General features: G+C 39.6%; 1 protein-coding gene across 4 annotated transcripts in view; it reads right to left on the bottom strand.

Annotated features, from left to right (window-relative positions):
• The window catches only part of LOC109032015 (probable metabolite transport protein CsbC), a 32,007-nt gene extending 20,908 nt beyond the window's left edge, over nt 1–11,099 (bottom strand). Inside the window, exons 1-2 of one of the 4 annotated variants that reach the window (XM_019043897.2) lie at nt 10,673–11,084; nt 7,242–7,315 (exon numbers count right to left, since the gene is read on the bottom strand). In XM_019043897.2, coding sequence (XP_018899442.1) covers nt 7,242–7,314 — 73 coding nt within the window. In that variant the 5' untranslated portion in view covers nt 7,315; nt 10,673–11,084. Of the gene's footprint in view, nt 1–7,241; nt 7,316–8,554; nt 10,601–10,672 lie in introns of those variants that run through there. The other 3 variants (XM_019043895.2, XM_019043898.2, XM_019043896.2) reach the window with 3 other exon arrangements.
• Between the last annotated feature and the right edge of the window lie 2,871 nt (nt 11,100–13,970).

The following is a 13,970-nucleotide window of genomic DNA, read 5'->3' on the forward strand; positions in this document are numbered from 1 at the left end:
AAAGTGAAATGTCCAACAGCTTGTATCTCACAATGCCATTTTCCCAGATTTGGCCGTTTTCCACCTTACTCCTTAATTGGCTTGGATCCACATGAATATGGGATATGGATCATTTATGCTATCAGATGTGCATGTGATGTGTTTTGAGATCGGTGACAATTGTTTGAAAATGAAATCGGAATTTTTAAAATGAAGTTTTCTGAAATAGCAGATGAAAAAGATCTTGCAGATGAAAAGCCCATTTTTTTAGAGACACCAAAAGAGCCTGCCAAAAAGTGCTCTCTTTCTCGAAACGCAGGAATTCCCTTTAAATCCTTCCCTAACGAAACCTTACGGTGAGACAATCCTCCAGTGAAAATATAAGCTTGAGTTCAATACGAGTTTTAGCAATACATCATCACAAAGTTTACATTTTTTACCAGGTTTTGAAAATATTTTTAAAAAACAACTGTACCTAGTCGATCTGTTTAGTATTCTTGGCAAAGCGTTGCGGATTCGTAACAACATATTTTTTGAGTTTTTAAAAATTGAATATTTCCTTTGAGGCATGATGGTGCAAAAATTTCATTAGTTTTTTTCATTTTCTGAATAACTGATTCCCCAAAATTTTAAATTTTGGATACAAAATTGATACTCAATGTATTTAATGCAGGCTACAAAATAGATTAGTGTCCTCCAGAGTCTGGCATCCAAAATGAATTCATGTCATAGAGGGTTAATGGGAACTAAGTTTATCAGTTGTTGTTACTCATAAATTGAGACAGTTGTTAAAACTACGATCCAGCAATCTATCGTGATGCGGCATTGCCAAGTTCAAACAAGTTGTCTCAGCCGTGCAGGGCTCGGCTGCCGTCAAAGCAAGTTTGCCTCGGCGGAAAAACTCAGTATGAAGATTCGGACGTTGCCAAATTTGTCCCGACAAAAATTGATCTGAAAGACAGTTAGGAACATACCTAATTCCTTGAAACAGCAGCATCAGATTCAATCGCACAAAACCAACTAAAAATGTAAAATGAAAGGTCAAAAATTTTCCAGGAGATTCATATTTAATCGGAGGGAATTTGACGACCCTACAGCGTTCATACGGCGTTTTTCCTTAACGCTTCTGGAATGATATCTGAGCCTAAAACAATGATGTAACGCCTTAATGCAATTATTCATGCTCTATGGACACCCGTGTTGCATTCTAAAAATTGAAGGCGCTCCGGTTATTCTGGCCCATGAAGCAGTGCTCGCAGCTACATGCTGCTGTGACGACTCGGTGTGGCGGTGGGATATAATATCCTAAAATGCACGTATTTCTGCCTAATGGAACTACGTCGACGGTGAAAGTCGGCAATCACATAACTCAGTTTGCGACGTCGCAGACTTCCTGTCATACTTTATTTTTTAGATGGAAAACTACTCAACGACAATTCTTTAAAACTGTCATGATTTTCCTTCTCAATGCGAAGAAAATTCTGCAAAAACTTCAAGAAATAATATCAATTTGTTCTCCTTTAAAAAAATGACGTAGAGGCGGAGATTTTCAGACACCGCAAACGAGTTATGTGATTGCCGACTTTCACCGTCGATGTGCATTGAGACATGAGCCCTGAGACCCATAAGAATATACATATGCATAACAGGGCTCACGTCATAATGCACACAGTTCCGTTTGATGGAAATACGTCCATCTTCCATCTATTCTCTATCTATACTATAAGCTCCAAGACCTCCTAATTTTGCGAAACTGGTGACGCTTAGTTCCAGCGTTCTACCGGGCCGATTTTCATGATTTTTGCGGCTATCGACGGACAATTGTTTGTAGATTAGCCAACTCTTTTCAGATTTTTAAAATGTGGCCCAGGTTTTTTTATATTACGTGGTAAAGTTGCGAATTCTCCCATTTAAGCAATGTAAATTTATACTTTTTGTCATAGTTCGTTTGAGCGTTCTACCGGCCGATTTCCATAATTTTTGCGTAAATCGACGGGTAATTGGCCCTAGATGAGCCCGCTCTATTCAGATTTTGGAAATAGGACCCAGGTTTTTTTACAATCACGTTATAATAGTGAGTGAATTTTCAGAATGCTCCGAGACTGCTACCGCTATGCGCGGGAGGATGCGCAGTGGTCGAGGAGGTTGCGCAGTAGCTGTGTAGCCTGCGCATCAGCTCTACACTTATCTACACAAGATTCGTACCTGCGACTTACAAGACGAGAGGTGGCCGAGTCGTCAAAGACGTCGGATGCTTCCACTAAGATCAAGGTGTGGGTTCGATCCCCGTCTCCAGTTATAATTAATTATTACCTGATTATCAATGTTCGTTGTTTTACTGCAATATTTCATCAAGCAGTCATTCCAAAACGCGTCCGTTAGACTTCAAAAAAAAAATTTGTTTCTTCATTCATCAAAACCAAAAATTATTTCATTCTGAAAGTAAAGTATACCTCATATCGTAATTTTTTAGGGGAAAAATAAAACTAACATCGATAGGAGGGTAAAAATAGGGCCGCGAAGCGGCCCATTGATGGCGCGGAGCGCCTTCAGGGGGTTGGGCCGCGTAGCGGCCAGGGGGCGTAGCCCCCTAGTATGTGATAATGATGCAAAGATATCATTCCCTGTCCTCTCTGCTTGGTTCCCAGATAATGGAGATGTTGCATGTGTGAGGAATTTGCGATTTGACTGTTGATTTTTATGTAAAAGTTCGTTAGAAACACGATGGTGCCACTGCTTTCTCTGAAATCAACTCCCAAGCTCAAAAGAAGCTCTCAAGTTGAGGCTAAAATGGAGGGGATATCCCACGCTATCCTGAGAGTCCACCTCTACATCAAGACAAACTCTCCACGCAAAGATAGGGAGCAAATACATTAGCAGGGTTGCTGTGTTTTCAATTTTGGAGTCCCCAAATAAAGTGGCAACCCTGCTAATGTATTTGCTCCCTATCTTTGCATGGAGAGTTTGTCTTGATGTAGAGGTGGACTCTCAGGATAGCGTGGGATGTCCCCTCCATTTTAAACTCAACTTAAGAGCTTCTTTTGAGCTTGGGAGTTGATTTCAGAGAAAACCAGTGGCACCATCGTGTTTCTCGCGAACTTTTACATAAGAATCAACAGTCAAATCGCAAATTCCTCACACATGCAACATCTCCATTAGCCATCAGATAAATTCTCGTAACGGCAAGATACACGCTGCTAGGAGCACGACATCGTGGACTTGAGTGACCGGAACGCCTTCCGTTTTCTCGTTTGCAACACGCGTGTCCATAGAGTGCGAATAGTTGTATTAGGGCCTCATTATGAACATTGAATGCATTGTTACTTTGAACTTAGATATTATAACAAGAAGCCCCGCCCCGTCTCGTTATACGTGAATGTCATTTAAAAAATAAAATTAGAAAACGCTAATACTTTGAAGTTCTGCGGTTGGAAAACATTTTTAATCGATCTTTTTTTACCTTACGTGGCACAGTTTCATCAGTTGATGTTGCTCAGGGATTACGGCATGTGTTAACACTACGATCTACCGATCAGTCGTGATACAGCGTTGCAAAGTTTACACAAGATGTTCCAAACCACCCGTGCCACGTTCTTTTCTCCGTTATTTCAAGGTCGGTTCAACCCCGCGGACTTAGACATCGACCGACATGACACCCCGCCACGAATGGACACCATGTACGATGTACAAATCTAATTTTCAACGCTTTATCATGATTGATTGCTAAATCGTAGTGTCCACAAAAATCTTAAATTCCGAGTAACTTCAATTGAACGTATTTCTGCCAAACGGAAGTATGTGCACTAAGACATGAGCCTTGAGACCCATAACGATAGATGCTTGACAGGACTCACGTCATAGAGCACATAAGGTACGGAACCTTAGGCGCGTCTGGACGCGGCGCGGCGTCCAGACGCCGATAAATCTGTCTAATGATTTTTGCGCGGGGACGGCACCTTAGCGGCGAAGAGACGCTGCGGAAAACGCCGATCGAGGACGCTCCGATCTGTCGCGAACAGATCGGAGCGAAGACGCCGAGAAATTCCGCTCAGTCCGCTGCCTCTCCTACCGATTTTTAAATGTGTTTAGTTCGACAAACCCACGAATCAATCACAAAGGCCGTGAATTGATCGACAAAAGCCGCGAATCGATCGAAAATTCTGTGAATCGATCGACAAGAGCCGTGGATCGATCGACCCACCCGTGAATCAATCGACAAAAACCGTGGATAAATCGACAAACCTGTGAGTTTATCGACAAACCTGTGAGTTTATCGACAAACCTGTGAATCGATCGACAAACCTATGAGTCGATCGACTAACCTGTGAGTTGATCGACAAACCCGTGAATCGATCGACCAAGTTGTGAATCGATCGAATTACGTCGATTTGTTCACGTTTTGGTTTTTCGATCGATTCATGTCGATTGACTAGATACCGGTTTTCCTTTTAATTGTCAATTATTTCTCGTCTATCGATCCACATTTTTTGTCGATCGAATCGACACCCGTTTTTTAGTAATTTGTCCATCGATTGGTGTCGATCGATTCACGATTTTATTTTTCAGTCGATTTTTGTCGATCGAATCCACACCCTCCTAAAAAAAAGCGCGTACAGCCATTTTCGCGGCCCAGAGCATACTGTCCGATCAACGAAATTTCGAGAAATTGACGGCGGACAGAGCGGAAAAAATCCACGGATTCCGCTCCTAAGGTGCCGTGCTCCAAAATGTGAGCGTCTTCTTGCCCTCGACTCGGTAGCAGCATTTTCCGCCGGCGTCCAGGACGTCGCGTCCAGACGCGCCTAAGGTTCCGTAGCTATATAGTTCCGTTTGACAGAACTACGTCCAATTGATAACATTGTGCCTCAGAAAATGAAAAAAAAAAAATATCGAGTCAAGTTGTTCCCAATTGACCGAGCAACTTCAAGAAATAACATTTTTAATTTGTGATAAATGCAAACCTCGCAATGGTGTGGCTTTGAACTCAAGCTAAATTTTCACTGGAGAATTGTCTCATCATAAAGGATAGATTTGGACGAAAGCCCTGCGTTTCCAAGAAGGAATGGCAAAAGATCATTTTTTTTTTTTTGACAGGCTCTTTGAGCATCTGATGAAGTTTTGAAAATCACCCGTTGAAGATTCCCTAAAAAAACATATAAATCGATGTAATTTTGTATAAAGTTCTAGCGAGAAGAACACTCTGTGCCTCTGTGCCTAAAATCATATTCTTGGCCTCTCTAAAAATGTAATGAAAAATTCTAGGGTTCCTATCTCATGTCACTTTACAAGCAGCTCGGTGAATAAGATTAAGAATTCTGTCTTAAGCCCTTTTAAAATGAGGATCCATTTTAGGAGAGCACCAATAAGCACACATGTCGATGATAAAATTCCCAAACCACGTTTCTTCGTTAGCGACGATGCAAACTTTCTCTCAGACTTTATATTTCAAACGGAGAAATACTCAACGACAATTCTGAAAAACTTCCGTGATTTTTCTTCTCTGTGCAAAATAAATTTCAAACTAACTTCATGGGATGATGTTCATTTAGTACTCTTTCAAAAGAAAATATAAGAGTAGCGGAGATTTAAATAAAAATAAAACAAGATACGCGGTTCGGGAGTTCCACCGTCTATGTATGTAACATCATAATTGTTATTAGGAGTATCGAACATTGTGCGTTAAGCAGCTGGCAGCAAAACAGTTTACAAATTAATTGATAGGAAATTATCTAGTGGTGTCCCCAAATCGCTCATCACTTACCGCTATCATGCTCTTTTCAAACACCTAAATAAAAAAGAGAGGGCCTGCGGGCCAACTCAGAGCTCTCTGTAGTCTGCGGAGTTGAAAATATTTCTCAGATTATTGCAAAGCTAATTAAAAACCTGACAAATTAGTGAAAGCGATAGCTGTTAAACGTTGAGCGCGCGCGAATGTTTCAAGCCACCTCGGACAGAAGTCACAATAATCAATTTCCAAGTATCATAGATGCTACGAACGGCAAAATCAGGCGCATTAGAGTCACGTTATCACACCGTTGAAATAATCCAACCATTCATCTACTGATTTGTTGAAAAATTCGCCAATTTTTTGAGCGCTATCTACGGACGTAGCAAATAGCATGATAAAGTCTTATTTCAACGAGTGCTGGAATATGTTTTTGCCAATAATAGCTAAGCTCATTCCTATAATAAGATCAATAGGAGATTGGATGCTTATTGGTGCTCGTGGTAGTGCTGCCGTGCTAAGGAAAAACGCCGTCTGAACACTTAAGAGTTGCAAACTTTCCCATGACAAAACAAGTATTTTTGACAACATTTATGCATATTTTTCCTCGAAATTTGCAGATATTTTAGATTAAATTGCGTGCAAAATTGTCTGAAAATGTTGGGAAATATTTTTCAGAATTTTCCCAGTGCATTCGGTTTTTATCTGAGGAAACTTGGCAACGTCTGCAGGCTCACTAGGCGTTTTTCCTTAGCACGGCAGAGTGAGACAAAGTGGCTGACCCGAATAATCCAAATTTTTGTAAGGAAAATTGTTCAGGGCTTTTTCTAAACATCCTGTGTTTCGGTTGCTTCAAAACCAGTTACAAAGCCTTAGCCGTTGATTTTTCCTTGTGAATTGCAATTTACGCAACATACGCTCATCCTTTGAGCTACAAACCCAAAAGTTTCAATATTTTTTTAAACACTATGACAACGCAGATGAATTAAACTAGATGGATATCGGTAGGTAATCAAGGGTAATTTTTGACACTCCTTCATGTTCAATCTTGAAGGAGGAAAAATTCGGAAGAGCAAGGGAGCTTTGGTGAACTTTTCACAAGAAACAAATTTTTGGGTCTCTCTGGACGTTTAACCTCTCTTGGACCATCACAAAATTAAATTTCCTTAGATTAAGAAAAAAAGAGACGTTTAAAATTACCCTCCGGAACATGTTTTCAAGTACTTTGATCGATAGACTATGCCTCACTTTTAACGAAGAGCCTACTTATTAACTCACTATATTTGGAAGGTTGTGATTTTAAAAAGTTGCATTTAGGTAAGATAAAATAACTTAATTCTGAAATTTATATTGAATCACCTACTGAGTCTCAGACTTTTTTGTCAGCAAACCCGATGAATATATGCTAGCAGTTGTTTGTGTGAGTGGAATGAAACCATGCAATGACAACATGTGAGACATGCAATTGCAACATGCAATTGCAACATGCAAGACATGCCATTGCAACATGCCTTAAACGCAGCTATTAAATTCGTACCTGTTAAACCAGCAAGAAGCTGACGAATAAGACCCTTGTTTTTCTGGAAGTAGCATCGCAAACCAGGAACCATACTGAAAAACAAAGAAAATAAATGTATATGAGAATGCCTTACTCAATTACGTATGCCGAAAGCAAGTGGTATTTCTATACATAAAAAAAAAACTGGAGGGTAGATAAGATGAAATATAGCAAGTGGCAAGACTTTGATAGCACATTAATTCAATAGTGAACAGTATTTTGTTTCTAAAATAGTTGTCTACTTCATCAAATGAGAAATAAAAACTAAATGGACCACTAGACAAAATGAGGAAGAAAACTATAGACGCAGCCCACATTTTAGGGGGAAAAGAGCAGAACATAATGTAATTTTTTCTAATGTGCGTACATTTACCAGCCTTTGTTGTGCTACAGTTTCGCGATTACAATAAAGAAATCATCGTGTATTCGGGCTTGTGATGCAGCAAATTGCCTGTCGTATTTCATTTTTTCGAAAGATGAATGGTCATCGTTTTTGTTCGCGATTTCGTGCGATCCGTCAGGATTGTCCTCGGACAATTTCGCACTTAAACGTCAATATTAGGCTTCCCATAGGAAAAACAACAACTAAAGATCCAAACAAAGGACAACGCATTAAAGTAAGTCAATGAAAACTTGACAGTATCATGCTCTGATACTTTATACTTTTTGCGATTTCGAGGGCCGGCATCGTTGTAATACATTAAACTGATGCATTCCACGGAACATTGACAATGTCATGATAAAAGTCAGTAATGATTCACTTCATCGGCAAAATAGGCAACGCTGGAATTAATTTAAGATGAAAGAGAAAATCAAAACTTCAGATATTGTCGCACTTGACGGATACTAAACGAACTTTATTGCAACCAGTGACAAGGCGTTTTGCGATCCATCGATATCTCCCCATTTGAAGCTGTGGTAAATAATCGATTATTAAGGTGTTCGCTGCGAACACCCTGTTTATCGATACCTTTCCATAGGTTTAAATGGCCGATCAATCGACATATCGCAAAGCACGCCACGCCACTGATTACAACGCCTGGATGCAACTATTCGGGCTCTATGGATGTCCGTGTTGCATACGCACGAAAATGAAGGCGTCTTGACAAGAGACGCTATAAGCGCTTCACTAGCGGCGCTCAGTGGAGCGAGTCAATAAAGACGTCGGACATTTGGGAACATCATAAGTTCATATCGATGCATAAATACGGAACGCAAAGGTTTCAAAGCTCATATTACAATGATGATTGGTTTACTGTTATGTTTGTTTGCTTAGTAATTGTATTAGTTACCACATTTGTTTTGATCCATGGCTAGTTCGACTATGAAATTTATCGGTCGAAGACGGCATGCTTGCTGGACTGTCTGCCGATGAGAATGATGAAAGGAGGTGGAGTTTCTCTAGTTTGATGGAAGCGCACATAAAATATCACAGTTTTAGATTACAACTACGAGATAAACACGCGAATTGGAAATAAGTCAATAAATAGTGCTGTTTCTATAGTTTACGGTTCTGAAAGTTTTGGATCAGTAGGTTGAGGCGAAGTCACAGCCAACGCCAGAAAAATTTTTGATTGGCGTCCAGTTTTTTCAAAACGCGTTTGAAAATTTTGTGCGTTGATCCCGTTAAGTACATGCTTTGCGAAACTATTCAATACAACTTTCTGTGTAAGCCTAAGTCACAAAAAATCACTTCCAATGTGTAGGTAGACACTAATTGTTTCCACTTTCCTGTCGATTTTATTCAGAGGTTTGGACCCAAGAGAATGGAATCACTTTCCAGAGGATGAGTGGATGCAGAAATTATAATTTCATCCAAGTCTTCAACAAATCAGTAAGATACCTCGCCGGCCGAGCAATTCTGATCCATCAAGGGCGCTGAAAACTGGACACAATGGTGCCCATATCTAAAAACTTAAATTCCTCGTGGCATTTGGATGGTAGGTATTCAATAGAAAAAACTTAATATGTTGCAGGAGATCATATTCCTAAGATTAAAATTTTAATGTGTCCTTATAAATAATTCACTTTTTAAAAAAAGGGAAAGTATAAGTAGAAACTCGATGTAAATTGCAGATTCACTAATTCACTTGCGAGAAATTAAATGCTCGGGCGCTTAAAATTTACTGAAGTAACGTCAACCGTTGGAACGCGAAAAATTCGCCACGATCGTTTACATTCGTCACAGAGAGATGATGTCTGTCCTCAAGACGACACAAAGTAAGAATATGCTAATATAAGGTGTTTGATATCTAAAAGAAGCTTTTTGATAAAACGCATGTGATTTTAATACTTTCTTTGACCTAATCAACGCTTGATAAGCACTCGGCTGAAAAACACTATCTGCAAACACGCTGTTGCGACTTTTATTCTGCATCAGTGGTGAATCGCCCCACAGGCAAAAATTGGGGAAGGGGGAAGGAGGGCGAAGTCCTGAGATGGTTAGTCCCCAGAGTGCTTGAGACTGGCCCCCAGAAAAAGTTTGACTTCATATATGGTTATTTAAAACCATTGGACTCCTCGTCCGGATGATCCCATAACCCCCCCCCCCCCAGAAAATTTTCACAGCTACACCTGTGATTCGCTCAAGCTTTTACTGTCATTTCCCAGATGCCTAAACAAAGCCGTATATTTTTAGGGGGCAGGAATTGTCTGCAGAGAATAAATGGCATCATTTATAATAGACTTTCTTATACACAACCGAAAAAAATTGCGTAGCAATGTTTTTAAAAAATGATGAGGGGCCACTTAAGACGTTTCAACTACAGGGTGAGTATCTTACTAGCTCCCACGTGAATGGGAGGGGAGGGGGATCAGAGCTAGAGCACTTAAATGGGCTTAACACCCCACCATACTATATACTTGATTGAAGAGCGAATAGACGGTGAAACTCCCACACCATTTACCTCGTTTGCGGTGTTTAAAAATCCCCGCTCCTGTTTTACTTTTCTAGAGGCGAAATAATAAACATATCTCCTTGGAGTTTTTTCATAATTTGCCCCGCACAAAGAAGAAAAATCAGGGGAATTTTCAAAAATGGACGCTGAGTAATTCTCCATTCAAAAAAGAAAGTATGACAGGAAGTCTGCAACGTCGCAATCCGAGATATGTGGTTTGGTAGTTTCACCACGAAATGATTCTTTGCAGACAATGTCCCCCCCCTTCCAATTCATCACTGCAAAAATGTCTAATCCACAACCGATTAAATCGTGAATCGATACTAGCTCTTGAGATTCCTGTCATTGAACAATAGATATACCAGGAATTTGTGAATAAATTACGCTGTAGGTATTGACGTCGCGTCGCTCAGCATATTTTACTTTAAAAGTTAAAAGCGAATCCCAGTTAACGTTGTAAATGTAACGATAACGATAAGTAAAAACATTTCATAGAACTTTTCAAAGGCCTACCTTTTTTATTAATTACTCAGAATCTGAAAATATTCAATTCCATGGGAACAGATTCAGCCATTAAGCCAGCTGAACATTTTAATTTCTACGAAGATTACACCAAATCGAAGCACAGTCTTCAAAAAAATCAAACATCATCTCGGCATTATTCAGAATACTTTTAATTGGGTCTCTCCCATTGGCGAAAACATAGAATTTAATTTTTATGTTTACCGCGCACCTTTTAATGATACACGCCGCCCTGTACTCGAAAAGTAAAAAAATTCAACAATAATTGCGAGTTTAGGGTGAATAAACGATCTACTTATCGAAAACTATCACTATATTGCACGACTGCAGTCTTCCTTGTACTCAGGTCGACGGAAAGAACTAGCATGTCTGTGTATATACCTGCGAGTAATTTGACTTTTTCTCTAATTTTATTTTCCATTGATAACGTTATTCAAGTTCACCACTTGAAGTGAGTTATCAGTGTCTGATCTAATCTGTGCGAGATTATTTGCTTAAAGAAGTACTAGCAATAGACTGGAATGCATATTTTCCGTACGTTTCTTTTATTACTTTCAAGTTAGTGAACAGGTCTGATGCACACACGAGATACAACTAAATCGCTCATAAAAAAAAATAAATAAAATTGTATGAAAATTTCTGGTTCATCCGTAAAAACACTTGTGTGCATAGGGGAACTAATGGTACATACGCTGTTCCTATACAGTGAGCCAGAAATTTTAGTTCCTAATTGCAAAATGCAGTCCAACTAATCGTGGACACGCTTTGAAAGAGTAAACTTGTAAGTAAGATACGTTGAGGACATCAGAAAAATTCGTTCTGCCGCACTAAGGAAAAACGCCGTATAAACCTGCAGGCGTTGCCAAATTTCCAATGATAAAACACGACTTTCCCGGTAAACTTATGAAGATTTTTTCCCCAACTTTACAAATAATTTTGTTCGCAATTTCACTCTAAGTTTCTAAAAATTTCAGGGCAGAATATTTTTAAATTTCCGCAATAATGAACAATTTAGTGAAGAAAATTTGGCAGCTCTCGAATGTTCATACGGCGTTTTTCCTTAGCAGGGCAGCGTTATCCAGCGCATATCGACAATGAGACTACAAGACCACGTGTCTCGATTTGAGACGTTGCAGACTTCCTTTTCAACTACTCAAAAACCAATTCTTGAAAACTTCTGTGTTTTTCTACTCTGTGCAAAGAAAACCCTGTGAGAACTGCGAAGGATGATACTGATTTGTTTTTCCTTTAAAAAATAAAATAGAAACGGAGATTTTTAAATACCGCATACGAGATACTTGGTTTGAAGGGTTCACCATCGATATAATAGTCTGCGTTTCATACATCACGTGTTTTCAAGTTGCGTCCATGGGCACTTGTCCCTGAAACGCCTAAAAACCTTTGCTAAAAAAGGTGGCGGGGGCAGAGAATGAGAGATAAAAAAAACGCCTAAGTGACTGAAAAAAAAAAAATTGCAACCTCTTAAATTTACCTCTATCTCACGTTTGATTTCACCCGTTCCACCAAGCCTTTGCTATAATGATAAAATTCAATGTTATTATTTTAAAGATTCGGCGAAAAAAACCCTTTAAAATTACTTACCTTGAAATTACATAAGGGTTGCGACTATTGAGCAGTCAGAGAAGATTAAATTTGATTCTTTTTTTTTTTAGAAAAAAAGAGGAGACTTACGTAAAAAAAGGATCAGAAATGAGCTGGACACAAGTCAATATTGTCTGATGATTCATCATGACCGTTCATGAGTAATAAAGACTTGTTTAATCGAATAAAGCATGATGGGAAGATATCGTGTAATCCCCATCGATAGGAATTACATCAAAATTATTCTGAGGAAAGGAGAATACGTCGTGCCTTTAGATTTTCATGGCTTAAGATCATCAATAAGGAAAGCAAGAGACCTTGGTCCACGAAAACTCAAAATTGAGTGATTGCTACCGGTAAAGAGGTGTTCGTACTACAAAACTTCAAGTCACAACGCCCATCGAATGCAATTTTACTGCTTACTCACTTGCATTTATAGGTACCTACGTTTAATATTGAGGGATGCGTTGCGGAATGATGAATCACTAAACCATGAACGAATTTTGACTTGCAAATACATTATTCCGAAGGTAAATGAAGCATAAAATACGATGCGCACATTCAAAACACGAAAAATTATCTCAGAAACCGAGAAATGTGCTTGAAGCACCATTACGAATAAGACAAGCACGCGCAAACAAACATAATATGGAAATAAAGGGAGGGAAAGGATGCGCGTTTACGACGGCGCAGAGATACAACTATTCGTACTTGATGGACGTCCGTGCTGCATCTGAAAAATTGAAGGCGCTATGACGCGAAGCGTGAGCTCTCGATGCTCTGCTTTATGCTGTCAATGAGGTGTCGCTCTGCAGATTCGGGAGAAAAGTTCAAAAAAAGGCCCAAACCAGGCCCGCCACAAGGGGGGGGGGGTCCCTGGTACCGAGGCCCCGTGTTACCCGTGAAAAACCACTACGAATTCACGTGCAACCTTTGTTTCGTAAGAAAAAGTGAAAAATTTACCCTAAAAATTTCGCAAAAGGTGAAAAGATTTTCAGAAACACGCTGGGGCACCGTACAATTCTTCTTAAATTTTCAAAGAAGAATACTTCTTGGAAAATTTCTATCTATTTTCAAGATTTTCAGTATAGAGGGATATTTTTAGTAACTGCGTTTCATTTTCTTCCGTCGTCCGCTGCTGAGAGTCTCGAGTCTGAGCATCCTCGACTTCAATAGCTCATGGCTCAACTCCCTTGCCATAGACAAACGAAGGGGGTGTCCAGGAGGGCCTGGCCCTCATAGAACTGAAAATAGTATCATATGCCCTCTCCCCAAGAAAAAAATAAAATTTGTCCAGATGTTTTGAATGCAACAATTCGCAGGTATTTTGTGCTGAAAGGATAAAAAAAAAAAAAAAAAAAAAAAAAAAAAAAAAAAAAAATTATTCCGCAGAAATTGATGGAAAAATTATTTACGGAAGCATCAAAATGCGTCCAATTAGTCGTATACATTCTAAAATTTCTCGGGGGATGCCCTTCGGACCCACCTCCCCCTCCGTGCTTGGAGCCCGGACCTTTAAAACTGCGGTACCAGGGCCCGAGATGGGATGTGGCGAGCCTGCATGAAGGCTATTTCCATTTAAATCTTCCGTCACATTCTTACGGCGCAATGATACAACTATTTGAACTCTCCAGAATGCTTGAGGTATCACACCGCATTTGAAGGCGTTTTCAAATCAGCCAAGTTC

The sequence above is a fragment of the Bemisia tabaci genome, chromosome 2, assembly GCF_918797505.1.
Source record: "Bemisia tabaci chromosome 2, PGI_BMITA_v3".
Classification (NCBI taxonomy): domain Eukaryota; kingdom Metazoa; phylum Arthropoda; class Insecta; order Hemiptera; family Aleyrodidae; genus Bemisia; species Bemisia tabaci.